At 45.5% G+C, this 25,831-nt stretch overlaps 1 protein-coding gene across 5 annotated transcripts in view; it reads right to left on the bottom strand.

The window, feature by feature from the left end:
* The window catches only part of LOC116972101 (cadherin-7-like), a 291,858-nt gene that overhangs the window by 101,986 nt on the left and 164,041 nt on the right, over positions 1-25,831 (bottom strand). For all 5 annotated transcript variants that reach the window (XM_033019446.1, XM_033019447.1, XM_033019448.1 and 2 more), the window contains one exon: positions 15,991-16,406. In XM_033019446.1, coding sequence (XP_032875337.1) covers positions 15,991-16,209 — 219 coding nt within the window. In that variant the 5' untranslated portion in view covers positions 16,210-16,406. The remainder of the gene's footprint in view (positions 1-15,990; positions 16,407-25,831) is intronic.

Raw genomic sequence — 25,831 nt, 5'->3', positions numbered from 1 at the left:
TAAACTTGACTAAACAAAAAGACTTGTGCGTTTACCTGATCTCTGCCTCTGATAATTTTGCAGTGCTCCACACAAACCTGGTTGCTGTGAGGGGGGCAACTGTGGCTTGGCCAGCCCAACCTTTAGCTGAAGTTCCCCATCCCTAGAACCCTGCTGGTGATTCTTTCCTGCAACTCCTCAAGACTTGTAACGAGACGGACGATAATTAGCTCCCTCTCTTTCCTCCAATCCACTTCAGATGTGTAACTATTCCTTGTGGCCCGACCAACACTGATGTAGCTCATGAAGGCGACAGCTCAACCTTCCGTTGCTGTCACTATTTAGTGCCTTAGTGTATCACAAAACCAGGCAGAACCTATTCATCTATAAAAAGCCTCTTGAATTATCATTAATGTTCCACCACAATTTCCACATGGTGGAATATTTTCACTTTTAATTGTCAGGTTTAGCATATTGAGTAATACCTTTTATCCCAGGGAAATAATTGCAATGAACTGAAGAGCCCTGACAGCCCTGATGAAAGAAAACTCATACAGTTCAGGCATTATAACATCTTGAAGAATATTTGTCTTTCTGTTGAACAGTTCACATATCTTAAGAAAGAAAATAATGCATTGAGTGATAGAGTCATACAGCATGGAAACAGAGCGGTGGGATGGGTTCTGTCTTCGATCTACGCGGCAACACTTTAACTCAATACTTTACTTTCCCAACATCAGCCACGAGACTTGACTTCGTGCCTGGTGATTGTCACAGACCTGGCTGAGGCCCCACTTATGGAACAGAATCAATATTTAATTACAGAGTAGCAATGATCTCAAAACGTAGTAAATTCAGTCTGATTTTTAAAAAATGTGTATGTGCTTTAATTCAAGCAAAGAAACAAACATACATAGTATCACAATCAAAGACTGCCTTTGTGGCAGTTTACAAAACAACAGTCATCAATTTAAAATAATGTCAACATCATCAATATTACACTCGACCTCCCACGGCGACCAGTGTTCATGTAAAGGGCCTGTCCCACGAGCATGCGACTGCATGCGGCAAGCGCGACCAAACTGGAAGCGGGGGCCGCGCGGAGGTCGAGTGATCCCCGTACAGCGCCTGTCCCACCAGCATGCGACTGCATGCGGCGAGCGCGACCAAACCGGAAGTGGGGCCGCGCGGAGGTCGAGTGATCCCGTACGAGTTGAGTGAAGTTCGAGCGAAGTCCACGGGAAGTTCGCGCTAGGCGTACGCCGTCAAGACGCGAGGCCGTACGGCTCAAGCGACCATGTTAGGTCGCGCTTGTCGCATGCAGGCGCATGCTCGTGGGACAGGCCCTTTTGGCCTCCAGAGACCCCGTGGACACCGCGTGTTCCCTCTCCAGGGACTCCCATGCACAGACGTAGGCCCGGAAAAGGCACAGGCAGCCGTCTCTGGTGTGGCCGCCGACTAACTGCTGCCTGGACCCGCAAATGGCCATCTTGGCCAGGCCTAGGAGCAAACCGACAGGGCGCCCTCACCACACCCACCCCCTCCCACCCGGCCCTCCACCCTCTGTACCGGGTGACCAAATATCAGGAGCGTGGGCCTGAAATGCATCAATTTAGTCTGACGGGAGTGAATGCAGGACCTCATGGGCTGTGAGCTTCACTCCAGATCAACGTGCACACCTAATCACAGCACGGCCACAGAGTTGGACTTCATGTGCGAGGGTCCTTCATGTCACACTGCCTGATACATAGGGAAGCATTGACAGACAGAGAGATCTTGGGGTCCAGGTCCACAGCTCCTTGAAAGTAGCCGCAAGTAGATGGAGTGAAAAAGTGGGCGTTTGAAATGTTTGCCTTCACTGGAAGGGCCAATTCAGCATCTCTAGTCATGTTCATAAGTTAATGTCTTTGTTGGGAAGAAGCCCCTCTTCATGGTTTCCAGACTCCTATATCTTCATCACGATGGCAGGAGTGAAATGGAGTATGGCCAGCATGCTGTGGGTCTCTGATGATGCTGGCTGCCTCTCTGAGGCTGCACCTCATATAGATCCCTTGGATGGTGGGGAGGTCAGTTCCCGCGATGGATAGGGCAGTGTCCACCAGTTTTTATGATCTTCTTCATTGCTGGGCATTCGAGTTGTTGAACCAGGCCGTGATGCAAGCATTCAATATGCTCTCTACCGGATACAAACTGGGTTTGGATCAGTCATGGTCTGGCCAGAATATGGATCAAGTTTTCCTTTTCTACCTGAATAAGGGTGGACCATAACACACCCAGACCAGAGGTTTCGTTCAGAAATATTCAAACGTTCATAAGTTATAGGAGCAGAATTAGGCCATTCAGCCCATCGAGCCTACTTCGCCATTCAATTGCGGCTGATCTACCTTCCCCTCGCAACCTTCTCCTCATAACCATTTACACCTTTATTAATCAAGAACCTGTCAACCTGCACTTTTAAAATACCCAATGACTTCACCTCCACAGCCACGTGTGGTAATGCATTCCAGAGATTTACCACCCACTGACTAAAGAAATTCCTTCACATCTCCTTTCTAAAGGTATGTCTTTTTATTCTGAGGCTATGACCAATGGTCCTAGACTCCCCCACAAGTCGAAAGATCGTCTCCACATCCACACTATCCAGGCCTTTCACTATTTGGTAGGTTTCAATGAGTTACCCTCTCATCCTTCTAAACTCCAGTGAGTACAGGCCCAGTGTGGTCAAACACTCATCATATGTTAAACCAAACATCCGCTCTTAAAGATAGCGGAGTCAGGGGATATGGGGAGAAGGCAGGAACGGGGTACTGATTGGGGATGATCAGCCATGATCACATTGAATGGCGGTGCTGGCTCGAAGGGCCGAATGGCCTACTCCTGCACCTATTGTCTATTGTCTATTGTCTATTGTCTATCCCCGGGATTATCCTCGTAAACCTCCTTTGAATTCTCGAGTCGCTTAACTTGAAAGTAAGAAACACTTCGGAAATTTTGTTATAGTTTAGATTAGAGATACTGCGTGGAAACAGGCCCTTCGGCCCACCGATTCCACGCTGACCAGCGATCACCCGTACACTACCACTATCCTACACGTTATAACGAAGCCGGGTCTCTGGCACTGTAAGGCAGCAACTCTACCGCTGTGCCACCATGCCACCGTAAGTCATGGAGAATAAAGCCAAGTGTATAGGAAGGAACTGCATATGTTGGGTTATACTGAAGATAGACACAAAATGGTGGAGTAACTCAGCGGGTCAGGCATCATCTCTGGAGAAAAGGAATAGGTGACATTTCGACAACCTGAAACATTCCTTCTCTCCATAGATGCTGCCTGTCCCACTGAGTTACTTCAGCATTTTAGGTCTATCTTGGAAATAAAGCCAAAATAGATTAAAGACGCAGAGAGGCTTCCTTTAATTAAAGTTCATTTGGAGTTATCTGTCAAATTTAGTCAAGACATCAAGGCTTGTGAGACGAGACAATATTGCCGGCCATGTCATTGTACGGATGATTAACATGGTCCCGTCAAATTGCTATCTCGTCTGATTTCCTCGATCCCGTAATCTTTTTGGAATATGCAGGTTAACTTCCACGTTAGAGTAATGAGTTGAGCCGCTGCGATAACATTTGCACAATAACACTGCCAGGTGTAATTTCCTGCTATTTGTTAACATTCAGTTCCTGCTTTTGTCCTTTATTTATTGATATACTCCATTCCCCCACATAAAGAGCACTGCTTTCTGTTAGCCTTTTGATCATTTCCTGTACCTGTTTGTGACATATTAATAATTTTAATTAACTCTCTGAACTGTAGAGCTGCTGCCTCACAGCACCAGAGACCTGGGTTCGATCCTGACCTCAGGTGCTGTCTGTACGGAGTTTGTACATTCTCTCTGTGACCGCGTGGGTCTTCTCCAGGTGTTCTGGTTTCCTCACACACTCCAAAGACGTGCGGGTTTGTAGGTTATTTGGGTTCTGTAAATTGTCCTTATTGTGTAGGATAGAACTAGTGTACGGGGCGATCACTGATCGGTGTAGACTCGGTCAGCCGAAGGACCTGTTTCCATGCTGTATCTACAAACTAAACTAAACAGAGTGAAATAGGGACTTCTCTAACAACAACCTATTCATATACCCACTCCAAATCACCAGCCCTCTGAAAGCATCGCAATGAAAGTGTTTCCATGTCTTTATTTGGCAAGAGACTTATCTATGATATGCTTTATGGTTCAACTCCTTAAGTCTTTGGAGACACAAGAGACTGCCAATACTGGATCAAGTAATAAACTACTGAAAGAACTCAGCTGGTCTCCCCATGGATGTTGCTTGGTTTCTTCCAGCAGTTATTTCATGTTCATAGAGTCATGTTCATAGAGTCATACAGGGTGGAAACAGGCCCATTGTCCCAAATGGCCCACATCGACCAACATGTCCCATCTACACTAGTCCCATCTGCCTGCATGGCCCATATGCCTTTAAACCTGTTCTATCCATGTACCTGTCTAAATGTTTCTTAAACCTTGCGTTCCTTGTTTCTTAAGTCTTTGCCTTTATCAGGGTTGGAGCAGATATCTTTAAAGGAGTGCTAACTTTCAGACAATTTTAGCATTCATGTGCAATTACAAATTGTACAGAGATGACACTTGTGCAGAGAGGTGGCGGATCCACAATGCTGGTAGAATATTGTGCTGCAGAAAGGAATTGCAGATGTTGGTTTACAAAAAAAAACACAAAGTGCTGGAGCAACCCAGCAGGTCCAGCAGCATTTCTGGAGAACATGGATAGGCAAAGAATCTGATCGTAACCCTTCTTCAGACTGATTTAGACTTTAGAGATACAGTGCAGAAACAGGCCTTTCAGCCCACCTAATCGGTGCCAACCAGCAATCACTCCGCCATTATCCTACTCACTATAATTTACAGAATTAACAGGGGCACGGACGAAAGTGGGGGGGGGGGGTGTTTATAGGTTACTAGGTTTAGTAATCTAAAAATTATCATGTCAGGCAGCATCTCTGGAGAAAGAGGATGGGTGATGTTTCATGTCGGAACTATTTTCAGACTGAAGATAGAGGGGGGGGGGGGGGGAACGGGGGGGAAAAGGGATATTTTTGTAACTGGGGGGAAGGGAGAGAAGAGTGGGACTATGGGATGCAGAGGAGGCATGTGTGAGGGCTCCATCTGTGATAGAAGAGGGGAACACACTTTCCCACCTCCAGATCCCCCCACCCCTTAAGTTGGAAGAAGGGTTCCTACTCAAAACATCACTCATCCTTTTTCTCTAGAGATGCTGCCTGACCCATTGAGTTACTCCAGCACTCCGGCTCGGGGCTGGAACGGTGCTCCGGTGGCTGGGACGGTGTTCTGGCGGCGGTGACCTGAGTCCTGGGTTCAGCCGCGGGCCAGCAGCTGCGTATGCTGGACTGGAGGGCGGCAGCTTCGACCACCCCCGGGCCGTGGTGTTTGAACCGGCCCGTTTGCGGGGTTCGATGAGCCGCGGGACTGTTGTGCCATCGCCCGGTGGGGAATCGCCTCAGCGCAGAGGGAGAAGAGGAGGGAAGAGACAGTAACCCTAAGATTTTTTTGCCTCCACCACAGTGAGGAGGTGCTTGGTGGATACACTGTGGTGGACGTTAATTTGTGTTTACTGTTGTTTATTATTGTATGATGTATGTATGACTGCAGGCACGAAATTTCGTTCAGACCGTAAGGTCTGAATGACAATAAAGGGATTCAATTGTGTCTATCAATGTCCATGCCTGTAAGTTGTAAGCTACCCAAGCGAAATCCTGCCTGATTCGCTGAGTGACTCTTTTGGTTACCCAGCATCTGCTGTTCCTTGTGAGTACATATACACTGTCCCCGGCACTGCAAAGAGTAGATGGGATAGAGGAATGACATAGAACGAGTGTGAACGGGTGATCGATGGTCGGTGTGGATTCGGTGGGCCGAAGAGCCTATTTCCATGCTGTATCTTTCAATCTATCAAATCAATCAATAAATCACTGCAGGTAATGAGCTCCAGATCTTGTTTACGCTCTATAAGCTTTCCTTGCCACTGTGTTTTATCCACTGTCCAAAAATGTTTAAACCTCTTTAAACCAACTGCTCTTTGGAGCTGCTACCCTTGCTTGCCTTGTCTAAAAGTGGCACAGTGGCGCAGCAGTCGAGATGTGGACTTACAGCGCCAGAAACCCAGGCTCGATCCTGACGATGGGTGCTGTCTGTACGGAGTTTGTACGTTCACCCCGTGACCCATGTGGGTTTTCTCCAGGTGCTCTGATTTCCTCCCACACTCCAGACGTGCAGTTTTGTAGGTTAATTGGTTTCGGTAAAATGGTAAATTGTCCCGAGTGTGTAGGATAATAATAATAATACATTTTATTTATGGGCGCCTTTCAAGAGTCTCAAGGACACCTTACAAAAATTTAGCAAGTAGAGGAAAAATATGTAAGCAGAATGAAATAAATAGTAGAGACATAACTAGTACACAAATTAAAGACAGAATTCAATTCAAAACACAATATGAGGCAATTCAAGCACAGATGAAAAGGGAGGGGGACGTGGGGCTAAGGATAGGCAGAGGTGAAGAGATGGGTCTTGAGGCGGGACTGGAAGATGGTGAGGGACACGGAATTGCAGATCAGTTGGGGGAGGGAGTTCCAGAGCCTGGGAGCTGCCCTGGAGAAGGCTCTGTCCCCAAAACTGCGGAGGTTGGATTTGTGGATGGAGAGGAGACCGGCTGATGTGGATCTGAGGGACCGTGAGGCTTGGTAGGGGGAGAGGAGGTCAGTGAGATATGGGGGGGGCAGATGGTGGAGGGCTTTGTAGGTGAAGACCAGGATTTTGTAGGTGATCCGGTGGGAGATGGGAAGCCAGTGAAGTTGTTTGAGTGGTGGTGCTAGTGTATGGGGGATCACTTGTCAGCGCGGACTCGGCGGGCCAAAGGGCCTGTTTCCACACTGTATCTCAAAACTAAACTAAACTAAGCCCACCGTGATCTGATACAAATCACTTCACTACATTCTGAGGAGAATAATCCCAGCATCTGCAGTGTAACCAGATAATTAGCAGTGAGATGACACAACTGTTCCACACCATGAGTCGCTTTGATCATGAACTCACTGCCTGAATATTGATGGAAGTGGATAATCTTCAAAAGCTAGAGACAAAGAACTGCAGATGCTGATTCATACCAAAGATAGACACTACATGCTGGAGTAACTCAGCGGGTCAGGCAGCATTTCTGGAGAAATAGAATGGGTGACGTTACGGGTCGGGTTGAAAGTAGCAAGTGGGGGAGTGTGAAAACGCAAACCACCAGAATCAGAACAACTTTCTTCTCAGCTGTTATCAGGCAACTGAACCATCCTATCAACAACTATCTACCTTATTGGAGATGCTCAGACTCTCTTTGATCAGACTTAACGGGCTTTATTTTGCAACAAACGTTATTTACGTTGTTCACGTTATCATGTATCTGTACGCTGTGGGTGGCATGATTGTAATCATGTACACTCTTTCCGCTGACTGGCTAGCACACAACAAAAGCTTTTCACAGTACCTCAGCACACGTGATAATAAACTAAACTAAACTAAAGTGAAGAGCAGGAGGTGAGAAAAGACCAGGATCAATCAGGGCCAGCCACAAATGACATCAGGCAGGGTGGTGCCCATTGTTGGCCAGGGAAGGTGTGACCTCAAGGGAGATACATTGTGGTGAAGTGTGGAACTGGTTAAACGTCTAGAGGTGGAGGAAGGTGGCAAGGGGACGTGTTGGTGGAGAGGAGGGGAGTGTATGAAGAAGTTCCTTAAAATTCGGGAATACAACTTTCATACCGCTGGGTTGTAAGTTACCCAGGTCTCGACCCGAAACATCACCTATTCCTTCGCTCCATAGATACTGCCTCACCCGCTGAATTTCTCCAGCTTTTTTGTCTACCTTCAAGTGAAAGATGAGGTTCTGTTCCTCCAGTTTGTATGTGGCCTCACTCTGGCAATAGAGGAAGTCCAAGACAGAAAATTCAGTGTGGGCTTGAGGGAAGGGGAAATAAAATGGTTGGCAATCCAAGAGATCCCGTAGGCCTCGGTTATTTGCTTAAAGGCTTGAAGAGGGAAAATTATTGGCAGGCCTCTTGGCAAAGAGTGGGAAAGTTGAACTGATTAGAGTTCTCTCTCAGAAGACATAGCATGGATCCAGATAGGTTGAAAGACCTCTTGGTCTACTGTATCGCCTGTGAAATCATCAGAGAAGGAATAGATGTGGAGAAGATGTTTCCACTAGTGGGAGTCCAGGACCAGAGGCCACAGCCTCTGAATAAAAGAACGTACCTTTAGACAGGAGATGAGGAGGAATTTCTTTAGTCGGAGGTGAATCTGTGGAATTTATTGTCACAGACTGCAGTGATGGCCAAGTCAATGGATATGTTTGAGGTGGAGATGGACAGATTCTTGATTAGTACGGGTTTCAAGGGGTATGGGAAGAAGGCAGGAGAATGGGGTTGAGAGGGAAAGATAGATCAGCCACGAATGAACGGCGGAGTAGACATAATGGGCCAAATGGCCTGATTCTACTCCTATAACTTATGAACTTATGAAGAAGAGTCAGAGGCAAATGGTGTAGCAGGGAGGACAGCTCAAATAACGCAGTTTTGGTAACTGAGGGAAGATAAGGAGTATTTCTACCAAGGATCAAAGGCAGTTTTCAAAGGGTAAGTGGATAAATGGTATCCAGCTACGAGGAATGTAGATGAAGAAGTGAAGCTAATTTGAACGACCCTTACAAAGAACAAGCACAGAATATGATGGGCTGAATGACCTCTCTCTAGTGCAGCTACACTCCATTTGAGATGAATTGGAAAAAAATCATTGAAACAAGATTTACTGCCTAAAAATAACCAGTATATAAAATTAATAGAGGCATAGCAGTGACGCAGCGGTAGAGTTGCTGCCTTACAGCGTTAGCGACCCGGGTTTGATCCTGACTACAGGTGCTGTCTGTACAGAGTTTGTACGTTCTCCCCGTGACCGCGTGGGTTTTCTTCCACACTCCAAAGATGTACAGGTTTGTGGGTTAAATGGCTTTGGTAAAATATTGTAAATTGTCCCTAGTGGGTGCTAGTGTAAAAGGGATTGCTTGTTGGCGCAGACTCGATAGGCCGAAGGGGCTGTTTCTGCGCTGTATCTCTAAACTATGAGAATGCAGGGTGACTTGGACAGGTTGGGGAGTGGGCTGATGCATGGCAGATGAAGTTTAATATGGAGAAATGAGACGTTATCCACTTTGATAGCAAAAACAGGAAGGCAGATTACTATCCAAATGGCGTCAAGTTGGGAAAAGGGGAAGTACAATGGGATCTGAGGGTCCTTGTTCAACAGTCTATGAAAGTAAGCACGCAGGTACAGCAGGCAGTGAAGAAAGCGAATGGCATGTTGGCCTTTATAACAAAAGGAGTCAAGTATAGGAGCCAAGAGGTCCTTCTGCAGTTGTAAAGAACCCTAGTGAGACCATGCCTGGATTTTACTTTGGAGTCACGTGAGTGACTACGTGAAGAACCCCGCCAGGACGCATGCATGCCAAATCGCTTTCACGCTTGCGAAACGACAGACGGGGTGGAGCGTTCCCCCGCAGCGGTAAGTTTGAAACCGCGACCTGCAGGTAAGTAATTTACTCTGCGGTAGTTTTTGTCCCCGCGCTGTTTTTACACGGGGGGGGGGGGGGAAGCTGGACAAAATAGTGTCCACAAGTGCTGCGAGTGAAGCTGGCTGGGGAGGACCGCGAAGTTGCGGGAGCCAGCAGCAGCTGAAGGCACAAGCCCCGTAAGGGATCAGCTGTGCCGACTTTTGGTCCCGCGCCGGCCAGAACACCACGGCCGGGCGGGAGACCATTCAGAATGGGGCCGTCGACTTTGACAAGTCGAAAACGACAGGAGGCGGGGTGGAACGACGTTCCCCCGTAGTGACAATTTAAACCAGGACCTGCATGTAAGAGTACTCTGCGGTCTTTTTGTGTTTTCCCATGCTGATTACAGGTGGAGAAACCAACGGGCTGCGACAAAGCTGGTGGGCTAGCAGCAGCCAGCGGCACTTGAATCACCTATAATGGGATCAGCTGTGCCCGATGTCGCCTCCGCATCGGCCAGATCCACTCCGCGGCCGGGCGGTAAGGCAAGACAAAAAAAACCATCAAAGTCGTGGACTCAAATGAGTTCGACTTTGAGCAGCCGCGGGCGGCCAGCGACCGTGAGCGCTGGAGCCGGATGGAGCGGTGTGTGGAGCATTTGCTCCAACGTGACAGGCTCCGGGAGATGGAGTCGAGTCACTGTGGGCTCTATGTAAAACCCACAGCAGCACCTCTTGTAGGGCTGCACAGTGCTTCTCCCTCGTCAGAGGGGAGTACTGGGGGTCAGTTCTGGGCTGATCCTGAAGAGGGGTTTGCAGAACAGAAATCAAGTGTGCAGGGGGTGCAGGAACGTGAAAATCTACTGGACATGGTGTCCAACTTCATACAGCCAGACCAGACTGGCCAAAACCTGGAGGACACCTGACACCGGGTAACTGTATATCCCTGAATGTTCCTGTAGTAAATAATTGTATATGGAAACTCCTAAACAGCGGGGATAACAGCTTTCACCCGCACAGTGGATGAGAAGGACATGTCGCAGGACCAACAGGATGCACTGGCACTGCTTTGCAACACATGGCCATAGACAGCACCCTTACGCACCCACCAGTAGAACAAGACCGACTGGTGAAAGCTCGAAGGTCCGGTACACCAAACATGAGTCTTTCTTAGGCCATGGCCCAGACCGGCCTTCTTGGAAGATACGCAAACCTCCAACATCAACCAAACCACAAACCCAGACACCGACGCCTCAACATCAACGAAGGATTTACAAAAATAAGTAAACCTGTCACTGGTAACTATAGAGGTAGGTGGGTCTGGTTCCCTACAAATTGCAGGGAGCATGGAGGTTGGGGGGGGGGGGGGGGGGGAGATTACTCTCCTTTCTGGATGCATGGAATATGTTAACTACCGATACTTATATTTTAAGCAGTATCCAGGGATATACAATAGAATTATACACCAGTACAGCCCTCCAGTTCAACATATACCGAACCGAATGTTCGTACTTTCCGGTAAAGGAAAATCAGAAGCGCATGCTGAACTGGAGCGGCCTTACGCAAAAGGGGTAATTGAAAAATCCCAACAAGAACCGCTAGAATTCGTGTCCAATATCTTTACCAAAATCAAAAAAGATGGTGGTTGTCGCATCATCATAGATCTGACCAAATTGAATACATTTGTACAATATATTCATTTAAAAATGGAAACCTTTGTTACTGCTAAACAATTGATTTCCAAAGGTTACTTCATGGCTAGCATCGATTAAAAACTGCTTACTATTCAGTGCCTATACGAGGTGACCACAGATGTTACTTAAAATTCAACTGGATGGGACAGCTTTGGCAGTATAGAGCGCTGCCAAATGGGTTAACATCAGCCCCCAGGCTGTTCACTAAAATTTTGAAACCAGCCCTAGCGTTTCTACGGAAACGAAAACACATGGTCATGGCATATCTAGATGACATACTTATTGTGGGCAAAACTTTGGAATTGGCCAAACAAACTGTAACAGCCACAAAACAGTTATTTGAAAAACTGGGGTTTATTATCCATCCAGTTAAATCTAAATTAACGCCTTCCACTACTATGGACTATTTGGGGTTCACCATTGACTCAGTTCACATGTCGGTGACTTTGCCAAAGGGAAAGGCTATAGAGGCTTGCAATAACCTCATTGACATCAGTAACCGTCCATCAGATTGGTAGCAAAGTAATTGGCAAAATGGTGGCTGCTTTTCCAGCCACACAATTTGGACCTTTACATTACCAAAATTTACAGAGAGCAAAAATACAAGCACTCAAAATCAATGCTGGTCATTTTGACAGACCAATGAAGCTACCAATCAAAGCTATAATGGAACTAAAATGGTGGATAGATAACATTTGGCTTTGTTTCAATCCAATCATTATCAGCAACCCTTCTATGGTGCTACAAACTGATGCCAATGCACTTGGTTGGGGTGCCACCAATTCCATCTCCAGCTGTGGAGGTAGATGGACTGCTCAGGAGGCATCATTATTACTAACACTGGGCATAAACTACCTGGAAATGTTGGGTGCATTCTATGGCCTAAAGTCATATTGTACTGGGTCATATCACCAGCATGTTAGACTACAGATTGACAATACCACCGTGGTAGCATATATCAACCACATGGGTGGAAACAAATCAACATCATGTGACAATCTGGCTAATACAATTTGGCAGTGGTGTATCCAGAGAGATATTTGGATATCAGCTACTTACCTACCAGGTAAACTAAATTTAGTGGCAGACACCAGGTCACGCAAATTTAATGAAAATACCGAATGGATGTTGAATAAAAAGTATTTGCTGATATTACAGCACGATATGGAACACCAGATATCGATCAATTCGCATCCACGCTTAATCACCAGTTATCAAACTATGTTTCATGGGAACCAGACCCTGGGGCAGCGGTGACAGATGCATTTTCGCTGCATTGGGGGGGAGAAATTGTTTATTTATGCATTCCCTCCTTTCTGCCTCATCAGTCGGGTATTAAGGAAAATACAGCAAGACTCTGCGTCTGGTATTTTGGTAGTACCCGATTGGCCTACTCAACCATGGTTCCCAGTGATACTGAACATGTTATTAGAACCATGTATCACCATCCCGAATAGACCAGACTTATTGGTTCATCCCATAATAAGGGATAGCCACCCATGCCATAACTATTTGAATTTATTAATTTGTAGAGTTTAAAAATACCACTACTACAGCTGGGACTGACGGACCGAACAGTGAACATGATTTCGGCGGGCCACAGACAGTCCACCAAAAAACAGTATCTGGTCTATATCAGGAAGTGGGAGATGTATTGTCACAAAAACAGCATCACCTACAGAGATATGAACATCCCGTCTGTTCTGGAATACCTGGCAGGCCTCCATTATGATGAGGGGCTCAGTTATAGTGCCATCAACTGCGCCAGAAGTGCCCTATCAACTTATCTATGGCAAGGAACAGAGCGTCACTCTGCTGGGACTCATCCACTGGTAACAAAACTTATGAGGGGAATTTTTAATACCAATCCCCCAAGAACCAGGTACTCCCAAATATGGGATGTGAGTATTGTCCTGAAGATGCTCAGGAATTGGTCTCCAGCAACAGCTCTGTCCCTACATAGACTGACATTAAAAAACAGTCATGCTAATGGCATTGGTCACGGCACAAAGGGTACAGTCATTACATAAATTAAGACTGGACACATGACTTCTTCATCTGAAAATATTACGTTTCATATTTATGAATTAGTAAAGCAGAACAGACAGGGATCGGCAGGCCTCAATATAGAATTTAGGTCTTACCCAACAGATGATCGTCTCTGTATAGTAAGACATTTGTCGTTATACATGGAGAACACGAAAATCATCAGAGGCAATGAGAAGGCACTTTTAGTCAGCCATAAGCAACCACACAAAAGAGTGATGGTCCAGACCATCTCAAGATGGCTGAAATAGGTTCTAATACAGGCTGGGATGGATACTAATATTTTTAAATCTCATTCCACCAGGGCTGCAGCTACATCGGCAGCTATGCAGTTGGATGTACCAATGGACCAAATCCTCAAGGCAGCAGGATGGTCAGGGGAAAAACATTCCAACTATTTTATCATAAACCAGTCATTAAACCTGGAACATTTGCAGTAACAATTTAAGTTCTGTAATTTAATTACCCCATAAATAGGGGCTATAATTTGTGTTAATCAATTCATGGATTTCAATGTCAGATTCATGTCTAAAATATGTTGACACAATTCCTCCTACAGTCATTAAGGCAGATGTGATGCATGGACTCGTTTCCACGGCATGAAATCACAGAGCTTTGAAATCTTCACGTAGTCACTAACGTGACTCCGAAGTAAAATAGTAAGATTAAACGAGAACTTACCAGTTCAAAGTTTGATCGTTATTTTATGAGGAGTACGTTGAGGGAATACGTGCCCTCCGCTCCCACCCATGATCATATACTCAACTGGTATTTCTTCTCTAATCTTACTATGTTTAAGTCATTACAGTTATCTGTGATTTCACACCGCTGCTTTGAAGAATGACATGCATGCGTCCTGGCGGGGTTCTTCACGTATTCCCTCAACGTACACCTCATTAAATAACGATCAAACTTCGAACTGGTAAGTTCTCGTTTAATCTTACTAGTATTGTGTACAGTTTTGGTCCCCTAATTTTAGGAAGGACATTCTTGCTATTAAGGGGGTGCAGCATAGGTTTAAAAGGTTAATTCCTGGGATGGCGGGACTGTCATATGCTGAGAGAATGGAGCAGCTGGGCTTGTACACTGTAGTTTAGAAGGATGAGAGGGCATCTTATTGAAACATATATGATTGTTAAGGGTTTGGACACGCTAGAGGCAGGAAACATGTTCCCGGTGTTGGGGGAGTCCAGAACCAGGGACCACAGTTTAAGAAAAAGGGGTAAGCCATTTAGAACGGAGATGTGGAAACACTTTTTCTCACAGAGAGTTGTGAGCTTGTGAAATTCTCTGCCTCAGAGAGCGGTGGAGGCTGTTTCTCTGGATACTTTCAAGAGAGAGCTGGATAGGGCTCTTATACATAGCGGAGACAGGGGATATGGGGAAAAGTCAGGAACTGATTGTGGATGATTCATTGTGATCATGGCTGACTCGATGGGCCGAATGGCCTACTCCTGCACCTAATGTCTATTGTCTAACACCTTCACTCAATCTGCCTGAACCTACCGCCCGGTTGCTAAACTCTTTAATTCTCCTTCCCATTCCCACAATGACCTTTCTGTCCTAGTTCTGCTCCATTGTAGGAGTGAGGCTAAACGCAGATTGGAGGAACGGCACAGCACATTGGTATGAATATTGATTTCTCTAACTTCAGGTAGCCCCGGCATTCCCTCTCTCTCTATCCCCCTCTCACCCAAGTCGCACCAGCTTCTCATTTTACCCAACAAACCGCTAGCAATGGCCTGTTTCCTTTATCATCGTTACTTTTTTGCATATCTTTATCTCTCTACATCATCATCCAAATCTCTCCTTTCCCTTGTCCCTAACCAGTGTGAAGAAGGGTCTCGACCCAAAATGTCACCCATTCTTTCTCTCTAGCGATGCTGCCTGTCCCTCTGAGTTACTCCAGCGCTTTGTGTCTAAAGTCCGATTAAAGATAGTTGAAAGGTCTCCAATGAGGTAGTTGGGAAACAAGGACCACACTCTAGCTGTTTAGTTTAGTCTAAAGATACAGCGCGGAAACAGGCCCTTCTGCCCACAGAGCCCATGCCAAGCAGCGAACCCTGTACACAAGCACTGTCCGACACACTAGGGACAATTAACAATCTTTACCAAAGTCAATTAACCTACAAACCTGTGCGTTTTTGGAGTGTGGGAGGAAACTGGAGCACTCGGGGAAACCCCAAGCAGGTCACATGAGAAAGTCCACCTGTACCGCTGCGCCACCATGCCACAAAGCTCTATCCTACAAGCCAGGAACAATTTACAGAAGCCAATCAACCTGCAAACCCGCAAGTGTTCGGAATGCGGGAGGAAACCGGAGCACCCGGAGAAAACCCACGTGGTCATGGGGAGAACGTGCATACTCTGCACAGGTTGCACCCGTGGTCAGGAACGAACCTGGGTCTCTGGCGCTGTGAGGCCGCAACTCTACCAGCTGAGCCATTGGGCCTGATCAGTTCAGTTGCCTGATAACAGGAATTATCAGAACTATCAGAATAATGTTCCATTATACAGTATGTTACATTAGAACTTTATATTATAATATGTTATATTACATTATGTTACATATTATATAACATAAAATGTTATATTGGAATTAGAATTAGGAAAACACAGTTAAAGGGTGAGGAGCAGTTAGCGTTGTTTACCTTGCCCACGTATAATGGGTCCATTCCCGTGTACTCTTCCAGCACAAAGAACTGATTCCAGACCCAGCCCCTCTTCACGCGTCGATGAGCTTCTTGCATTTTCGGTGGTCGGGGCCTGGGCAACGACAGCGAGGATTCCGACTGACTGGCGACGCCGAGTCCCAGGAAGATCATGGCAATGGTGAGGACACAGCCAAAATGGCCGTCTCCGGGCTTCATCCTTCTGCTCCGTAGGAGGTGAGTGGGGGAGGAAAGACTGTGGTGAGCACAGTCACGGTTCCACTTGGCTCGTTAGCAATTGCCCCGGGCACCCTTGTCAGCCTGTAGTCCAGAGATAATAAATATGTCGCTGCTTGCTGCAGGCCAAACTCGTTCTTGCAGAATAAACTTTACTGAAGAGACGATACAATGGACACCTAGTACAAATAAAGACAAGAACTCATGTCAGTTAACCTCTTTGCCAGTCTGCATCACCGTGTGTATTGTCGTGAGAGACAAGATCCAAATGAGCAAGACAAATAATAAGACTGCATTTTTAGTCATCAACTCGACACGGCATTCAGTACAAAAAAATAGGCTTTGATTCACTGAGATAAAAACGCATTATATAGTGGGGTGTTTAACACTGAAAAATAAACAATTGGTTTTGCTTTGCTGGATACCAAGTTTATGTTTGATGTTCATTAAATCATCAGGTTGTTTCAAAGTCATTTTCAAAAGGAAATTAGAACAATTTTGAACCATTTGTGCTTGTATTTCAACTACATTGAATCCAATTACAATTGAGATTTGTGTGGAAATGAACTGCGGATGCTGGTTTATGCCAAAGATAAAGAAAGTTCTGGAGTAACTCAGCTGGTCAGGCAGCATCTCTGGGGGAAAAAAGGATGGGTGGTCTTTTGGGTTGGGACCCTTCTTCAGACCTGACCCAGAACGTTAGTCATCCTTTTTCTCCAGAGATGCTGCATGACCCATTGAGTTACTCCAGCAATTTGTGTCCATCTACAATTGGAATTTTCTTGAATTAGACTAGGAATTTACCCAAATGCTGCCTGGATTCGAGGGTTTCAGACACACGGAAAGGTTGGATAGACTTGGATTGGTTTCTCTGGAATGCCGGTTGTTGAGAAGAAACTTGAAAGAACTACCGAATTTATTTTTCAGAGAGACCGGACAGCAGAGCTGGCCGCTACCTCAGCGCCTTCTGCCCGCCCGCCCGCCACGATGTCCTTCGGCACAGGAGCAACCAGTGGAGGTGGTGGTTGGCGGGTAGCTACTGGGCGGAAGGCTGGTTGCTCCATCCTGGGCTCTCTCTCTCTCTCTCTGTCTCTCTCTCTCCCCCTCCCGTTATGTGATCTCCCTGAGCCAGGAAGTCCCCGTCCCTCAGACCTGAACCGCACAGTGCATTGTGGGACAGGCAACGATGGAGGCTCCACGGTCCTCATTGCCTCCTTGAAGGAGTTTCACATCTTCCTTTCTATTGACTAAATTAAACCCTTGATCGCGTCCCGTCAGCCATTTTTTCAAAATTTAGCAACTCAAAATGGGGGTGTGTCATCGACGCAGGTGCGTTTTCATTGCTGGGAAATATGGGTATATAAAATTATGAGATGTATGGATAGGGTAGACAGTCAGAACCTTTTTTCCTGGTTGATAATGTCCAACACTGGAAGACATAGTGCAGGAAATAGAGGGATAAGGATCATGTACAGGCAGAAGAGATCAGTTTAACTTGGCATCATGTTCAGTACAAACATAATGGGCCAGAGGGCCCGTTCCTGTGCTGTACTGTTCTATGTTCTATGTTCAATACTTCAGATCAGCTTTCAGTTTCTTTCAGCCGGCTCCAAGTTCTAGAAAGATTATTTACATATTTTCATCTTTTTATTATTTATAACTTTATTTGTCATGTATTTATGGAAATGTTGGCTTAGTGCACTGAAGAATTATTTTTTATGTTTGCACAAGATTTAGTAAAGAATTGATTCAGTGTCTTGGTTTGTTGGATAGGTAAATATTCTTCACATGGAAATCAGAAGAACTACAGATTCTGGAAATCTGAAATAAAAACAGAAAATGCTGGAAAAAAACTCAGCTGGTCAGGCAGCATCTATGAGAACAAAACAATCAAGGTTTCAGATGGGAGATTTTTATCAGAAGCCATTAAGCTGGAAAGGGTGCATGCGAGGATTTAAGAGGATGTTGCCTGGATTTGAGGAGCTTAGCAATCGGAAAAGGTTGGGTTGTCTCAGACTTTATTTGTGCAGGAGGCAGAAAGGTGATCTTATAGAGGTGTATAAATAGGGGAATAGATAGAGAATTCAGTCTTTTTACATGCATACAGTAGGTCAGGTTTGGAGGGATATGGACCAAACGCGGGCAAGTAGAACTAGTGGAGCTGGGACATGTTGGCCGGTGTGGGCAAATTGGGCCGAAGGTCCTGTTTCCACACTGTATCACTCTTTTGCCAGGATAGAGATATCCAGATAGGAGCTTGGGATAATTTACAAAAGCCAATTAACCTACAAACCTGCACATGCTTGGAGCGTGGAAGGAAACCGGAGTCCTCGGAGAAAGACCATACAGTCTCGGGGAGAATGTGCAAACTCTGCACAGACAGCACTCAGTCAGAATTGAACCCGGGACTCAGGTGCTGTAAGGCAGCAACTCTACAGCTGTGCCACTGTGCCGTGAAGTTGAAAACTGTTGAAAAATAGTCTCAGTCTGTTGAAAAATAGTCTATATTATCGTAAAATCCACCCTGAGCCTTGAAAGTACATAAGGATCACACAGCACTGTGTGGCTGTCTCCCTTTTATCAAAGTGTTTGTCAAAGCATTAGTGGCATATCTACCGATAGCTAGTTAGCCACACAAAGACAATAATTTTTGCAAAATATATTTTAAATGATGACATACTTGGCAGAGACATGGACATATATCTCCCGGCCATTAAAGTGACTTATTCCAAGACTAAATGCATTAACTATTGCAAGTCTGAAGAAGGGTTTTGGCCCGAAACGTTGCCTATTTCCCTTCGCTCCATAGATGTTGCTGCACCCGCTGAATTTCTCCAGCTTTTTTGTGTACCAACTATTACAAGTACATGGGCGGAGAAATCTACAAAATGGTCATTAAAAGTAAGATGAAAAGATATCACAAGGTATCACAAGAGCGGCATGGTGGCGCAGCGGTAGAGTCACTGCCTTACAGCGCCAGAGACCGGGCTCAATCCTTACATGGGTGCTTGCCTGAACGGAGTTTGGACATTCTCCGAGTGACTGCGTGGGGTGTTCTCCGGGTGCTCCAGTTTCCTTCGATAGTTCAAAGACATACAGGTTTGTAGGCTATTTGGCTTTAGTAAAATTGTAAATTGACTCTAGTGGTGTAGGATTGTGCGAGTGCGTGGGGATCGCTCTGAATGGTGGCCACCATCTGGCATTGAGATTGTTAATCAGAGTTTCAACGAGGGGACAAGAGTTTCGATGATGAGAAATAGCTGGCTTTGAGACAAAAAAAATCAGACAAGTTTCTCCAGAATCTGATTTGCAACCTTAGCTCTATCGGGGATGAATTTTCAAGGAATCTATCATTCTTGTAGCCGCCTTCCTAACTCTCCAGCTTAATTTCAATTGAATTTGGTATGTTAAACATTTCTAATTAAGTCTTTGGAATAAATGAAGTTACATTACTCGCAACCTGGCACTGTGCTGAATCTTTTGGAGAAAGAGTGGTGTGTTAATGAGGCCTGGCGTTATTAATGTTTAAATCATCCAGCAAATTCTAACTGCTCGATTTACATCATTTGGCTCTTTGCAGTATTGTCCTCTTACTTTTACCTATCCTTCCCATAGGCTCCTTCCCCCCCCCCAAACTCCCTGAATTTTGTAGGAATTGCTGGATTTGTGTATCAATTGCAATGCTAGCATTTATTTCGAGAGAACTAGAATATAAAAACAGGAATGTAATGCTGAGGCTTTATTAGGCAATGGTCGGACCGCATTTGGAGTATTGTGAGCAGTTTTGGGCCCCATGTCTGAGGAAGGATGTACTAACTTTGGGGAGGGTCCGTAGGAGGTTTATGAGAATTATCCCAGGAATGTTTGGGTTAACATATGTTCAGCCTTTGACGGCACTGGGCCTGAACGCGCTGGAGTTTACAAAGATGAGAGGGGACCTCATTGAATCTTACTGAATAGTGAAAGGCCTGGATGGAATGGACGCGGAGAGAATGTTTCCACTCATGGGGGAGTCTAGGACCAGAGGGCATAGCCTCAGAATAAATGGACGTACCTTTAGAAAGGAGGTGAGGAGGAATTTCTTTAGTGAGAGGGTGATGAATCTGTGGAATTCATTGTCACAGACAGTTGTGGAGGCCAAGTCATTGGGTATCTTTAAGATGGGGATTAACAGATTCTTTGTTAGTATGGGTGTCAGGGGTTATGGGAAGAAGGCAGGAGAAGGCAGGGAAAGATAGACTGGGGTTGAGAGGGAAAGATAGATCAGCCATGATTGAATGTTGGAGTAGCATGATGGGCCGAATGGCCTAATTATGCTCCTATAACTTTTGAGCTTATGAATTGTCCCTGGACTTCACTTCAGATGGTTAAGGCTGGGATCTAACGGTACACCGTGTGCTAACTGATGATACAATGCAATCAAATCACTCTGAGCCAGGAAAGGAATGATTTAAACAGTTTTGGAATGAAAAATACAGCATGCAAATAGGCTCTTTGACCCACCGAGTCCATATAACCATATAACCATATAACAATTACAGCACGGAAACAGGCCATCTCGGCCCTACAAGTCCGTGCCGAACAATTATTTTCCCCGCTGGCCATCGATCACCCATTGACACTAGTTATAGAGTTATAGTCATACATTGTGGAAACAGGCCCTTTGGCCCAACTTGCCCACACTGACCAACATGTCCCATCTACACTCGTCCCACTAGCCTGCGTTTGGCCCACGTCCTTCGAAACCATCCCTATCCATGTTCTGTCTAAATGTTTCTTAAACGTTGCGATAGTTCTTTGTAACATGGCGAACAAAACAGAACAAAACCAAACAAATCTTTGTAACATGGTGAACATGTCTTTGTTATCCCACTGTCTCACCCACTCCCTACACACCAAGGGCAATTTATAGTGGCCAATTAACCTACAAACCCATCACAGTCCGAAGAAGGGTCTCGACCGGAAATGTCATGTATCCGTGATCTCCAGAGATGCTGTCTGACCTGCTGAGTTACTCCAGTGCTTTGTGTCCTTTTTTTTGCCCGTCTTTGGGATTTAGTTTAGTTTAGCTTAGAGGTACAGCGCGGAAAGAGGCCATTCGGTCCAACGAGTCCGAGCCGGCCAGCGATCACCCCATACACTAGCACTATCCTACACAATTTATTGAAGCCAACTAACCTACACACCTGTGCGTCTTTGGAGTGTGGGAAGAAACTGGAGCACCCAGAGAAAACCCACATGGTCACGGGAAGAATGTACTAACTCCATATAGACAGTACCCATGGTCAGGATCAAACCCGGTTCTCTGGCGCTGTGAGGCAACAAATCTACTGCTGCGCCCTATCTTATCCCATTTTTGCATCCACTCCCTGCACACTAGGGAGGCCAATTAACCTACTATCCCACAGGTCTGTGGAGTGTGGAAGGGAACTGGAGCACCCAGAGGAAACGCACTTGGTCACAAGGAGAGCGGGAAAACTCCACACAGACAGCAGCCGAGGTCAGGATCGAACCAGGGTCTCTGTGGCGCTGTGAGGTGGGCTCCACCAGCCCCGTCGCTGTACTGCTGTGTTTATTCTTCATATTCTTGCACCTGCCGTCTCTTGCCTCTCCTGTAAAGATTCAGTGGCAGTTTTGTTCACCATGTTACAAGAAAGATGTGGAGACAATGAAAGTTAAATCAGAACAGAAAAGATGCAGAAATAAAAGTTAAATTAACAGGGTACGCTGTGAAATGCTACATTCTAGCCAGATCTGTCCACTTTTGATGATTTTTATTTCTCTCCATGCAGAAAACAGGCAGGTCTTTGATGTTCCGTGCAAAGTGTCAGTTTAGTTTAGTTTAGAGATACAGCGCGGAAACAGGCCCTTCAGCCCACCGAGTCCATGCCGACCAGCGATCCCCATACACTAGCACTATCCTACACACACTAGTGACAATTTACAATTATACCAAGCCAATTAACCTACAAACCTGTACATCTTTGGAGTGTGAGAGGAAACTGGAGCACCCAGAGAAAACCCTCGTTGTCACAAGGAGAACATACAAACTCCGTACAGACAGCACCCCTAGTCAGGATCAAACCCGGGTCTCTGGCATTGTAAGGCAGCAACTCTACCGCTGTGTCACCATGCTGCCCTAATAGTTATTAATTAAATAGAGATATTAGTTAGTTTAGTTTATTGTCACAAGTACCGTGGTACAGTAAAAAGCTTTTTTGGTGTGTGCTAACCAGCCATCGACAATGTACAGCCTCATGATAAAGGGAATAATGTTTAGTGCAAAATAAAGTCCAGTAAAGTTTGATTAAATATAGTCCAAGGATCTTCAATGAGGTAGATAGTAGCTCAGGGCGTTGTTGATAGACTGGTTCAGTATTATTACTACCACTGAGCCGCCCCTAATATAGTCATAGAATCATACAGCATGGAAACAGACATTTAGCCTCACATGTTCCTGCTGAACCAGGTGACCATCTGAGCTAGTCCCATTTGCCTACATTGGACCCATTTCCCTCTAAACCTTTCCTATCCATGTGCCTGTCCAACTGTCATTTAAATGTTGTTATAGACCTGCCTCAACTACCTCCTCTGACAGCTTATTTCATATACCCACCACCCTCTGTGTAAAATTGTTAACATCTCAGGTTCCTATTAAATCTTTCCCCTCTCAACTTGAACCTATGCCCTCGAGTTCTAGATTTCCACAACCCTGGGGAAAAGACTCTGTGCATTCACCCTATATATTCCCGTTGTGATGTTATACACCTCTAAGAACACCCCTCACCCTCTGGTGCCCCAAGGAACAAAGTCCTAGGCTGCCAAACCCCTCCCTATAGCTCAGGCCAAGTCCAGGCAACATCTTGGTAAATCATTGAAGAAAGAATGTAGACATGTTTGTGGCGATTTCTAGACAAGCACAAGATGGATGCCTTCCCGAGTTGTCACGGCTCGTCAGTCATCGGGGACCCCCTGAAGGCTCGTTGATCGGCGGAACCGGGAGGGAGCTGGAGACATCGGACGCAGGAGGCAAGGGCCAGTAGGAGGATGAACTGGGGTAATGTCTTCAAAGCCTACAAGGTTGGTTGCAAGAGGCACCCTTGGGATACAAATATGGCCGAGTGAGTAGAGTAGAAGGACATCGTTTTGCAGGATTTGTTCCAGTACATCAAGCGTGCGGGCCGACCGGACTTTGGACTTTGAATAATGGCGCCAAAACATGGCAGCGCCCGCATGTGTAATATATGCAAAAATAATTTTATTGTGCAGTTGCATATGTGATAAATAAATCACCATTGAACCATTGACGAAAAGACGAGGTAAATAATGTAGTGTGAATGCCCATAATTTGTACAAAACGGCCCAGATAAGATCGCCTATGCGATCTCCCGGTTACTAAACACTTTATTTCCCCCTCTCATTCCCACGCTGACCTTTCTGTCCTGGGCCTCCTCCACTTTCAGAGTGAGGCCCAACACAAATTGGAGCAAAAGCACTTCATTTTTTGCTTGGGCAGCTTACAACCTAGTGGTATGAATATTGATTTCTCTAACTTCAAGTTACCCTCGCATTACCTCTCCCTCCGTCCCTCCCCCACCATAGTTCTCCGACTAGTTTCACTGTTCTCCTCATTAATTTTTCTGACCATATGCCTCCTTGCCACCTTCCCCTCTGCCAAAAACCATTCAACATTTCATTGAGCATCGTCTGCTTTGATCTGTCATTTTCACACCCTCCCTTTCCATATATTTGGTTTCCCTTCAGTAAGGGTCTCACCCCGAAATGTCACCAATTCTTTCTCTCCAGAATTGCTGCCTGTTCCGCTGAGTTACTCCAGCATTTTGTGTCCATCTTGGTGTAAATAAGCATCTGCAGTTCCTTCCTACACACTCCAGATAAGATTAGGCCAGGTGGACTATGTATGTCTTAAATCAATGACATTATAGACCAGCTCCACTCTCTGTAGGAATAAAAATTGATGGTGGTGCAGTGGTAAAGTTCTCCCTTACAGCGCCAGAAACCCAGGTTTGATCCTGACTACGGGTGCTGTCTGTACGGAGATTGTATGACCTGTGACCTGTGTGGGTTTTCTCCGAGATCTTTGGTTTCCTCTCACACTCCAAAGACGTACAGGTTTGTAGGTTGTGCGTAGGAAGGAACTGCAGATGCTGGTTTAAACCGAAGATAGACACAAAATGCTCAGAAGAAGAGTCTTGACCCGAAATGTCACCCATTCCCTCTCTCCATAGATGTTGCTTGCCCCACTGAGTTATTCCAGCATTTTGTGTCTATCCAGGTATCCAGGTTAATTGGCTTGGTGTAAATGGGAAATTGTCCTCAGTGTGTGTAGGAAAGTGTTAACGTGCGGGGATCGCTGGTCGGTGCGGACTTAGTGGGTCGAAGGCCCTGTTTCCATGCTGTATCTCTAAAACTAAAACTAAAGAAATGCCATCAGCCCTATCGCCAATGATCAAAATTGTCATCAGAGATTGCCTGCAACTGTAATGGATTGAGTGAGGAAGATAAAATTCTGTGAACCCTCAGATACAAAAGAATAGTGTATTTAACATAACGTTAGAATGTGGATCCTTTCATATCCCCCCCGAACAGCATTTAACTCAGACATTTTATCTTTCAATCAAAAATTAATGTTGATGTATGCAATGGCTTAAGTATAAAGCCTTAATTATATTTTATTTAAAATGTCATCCTTCCCCTTGGAAATTATTCGCTAAACTATAAAGGTTAATCGTGTAGATTTTAAAAAAGTGAAATAAAAAATCCCAAGGTCGCTGAATGTAAATCTGATAGTGAAGGTGACTAGATAATATTCATCTGTTTCTGCTATGATAAGCCGACGACGCTACATTACTGCGGCCTCATTAGAGGTTACCCTGTGACAGTGCCTCAGGAAATAACACTCAGGGACCACCTATTGTGACAAGGCACTGTGTTTGAAGAAAGGTGGATTGAAGATTCCTCTCGCATTAGAGCTTTTTTCCCCTTAGCGCAATTTTCTCTTTGTACCTTTAAACCTCGGTAGATTTTAACTCATTAAACACTAAAATTCCCTCAACCGCCTCTTTGCGGTTTGTTGAACAGGGATCGGAACACAAACTGCAACAGCAGGGCACAAGGAATTGCAGATGCTGCTTTACTGAAACACAAGATGCAAGTTTGGTTTAGTTATACAGCATGGAAAAAAGCCCTTTGGCCCATCAAGTCTCCACCAATCAGTGATCCCTGCACACTAACACTATCCTACACACTAGGGATAATTTACAATTTCACCGAAGCCAATTAACCCACAAACCTGTGTATGGAGGAACTGCAGATGCTGGCTTAAACCAAAGATAGACACAAAAAACTGGAGTAACTCAGCGGGTCAGGCAGCATCTCTGGAGAAAAGAATGGGTGGACTGTTTCAGTCACCTATTCTTCAGAGAATTCCACAGATTCACAACTCTCTGGGTGAAATTTTTTTTCCTCATCTTAGTCCTAAATGGCCTATCCCTTATTCTTAAACAGTGGCCCCCTGTTCTGGACTATCCCAACATCGGGAACCTTTTTCCTGCATCTAACCTGACCAATCCCTTAAGAATGT

This window comes from Amblyraja radiata, chromosome 4, assembly GCF_010909765.2.
Source record: "Amblyraja radiata isolate CabotCenter1 chromosome 4, sAmbRad1.1.pri, whole genome shotgun sequence".
Classification (NCBI taxonomy): domain Eukaryota; kingdom Metazoa; phylum Chordata; class Chondrichthyes; order Rajiformes; family Rajidae; genus Amblyraja; species Amblyraja radiata.
This window is presented reverse-complemented; position numbering and strand designations above follow the sequence as displayed.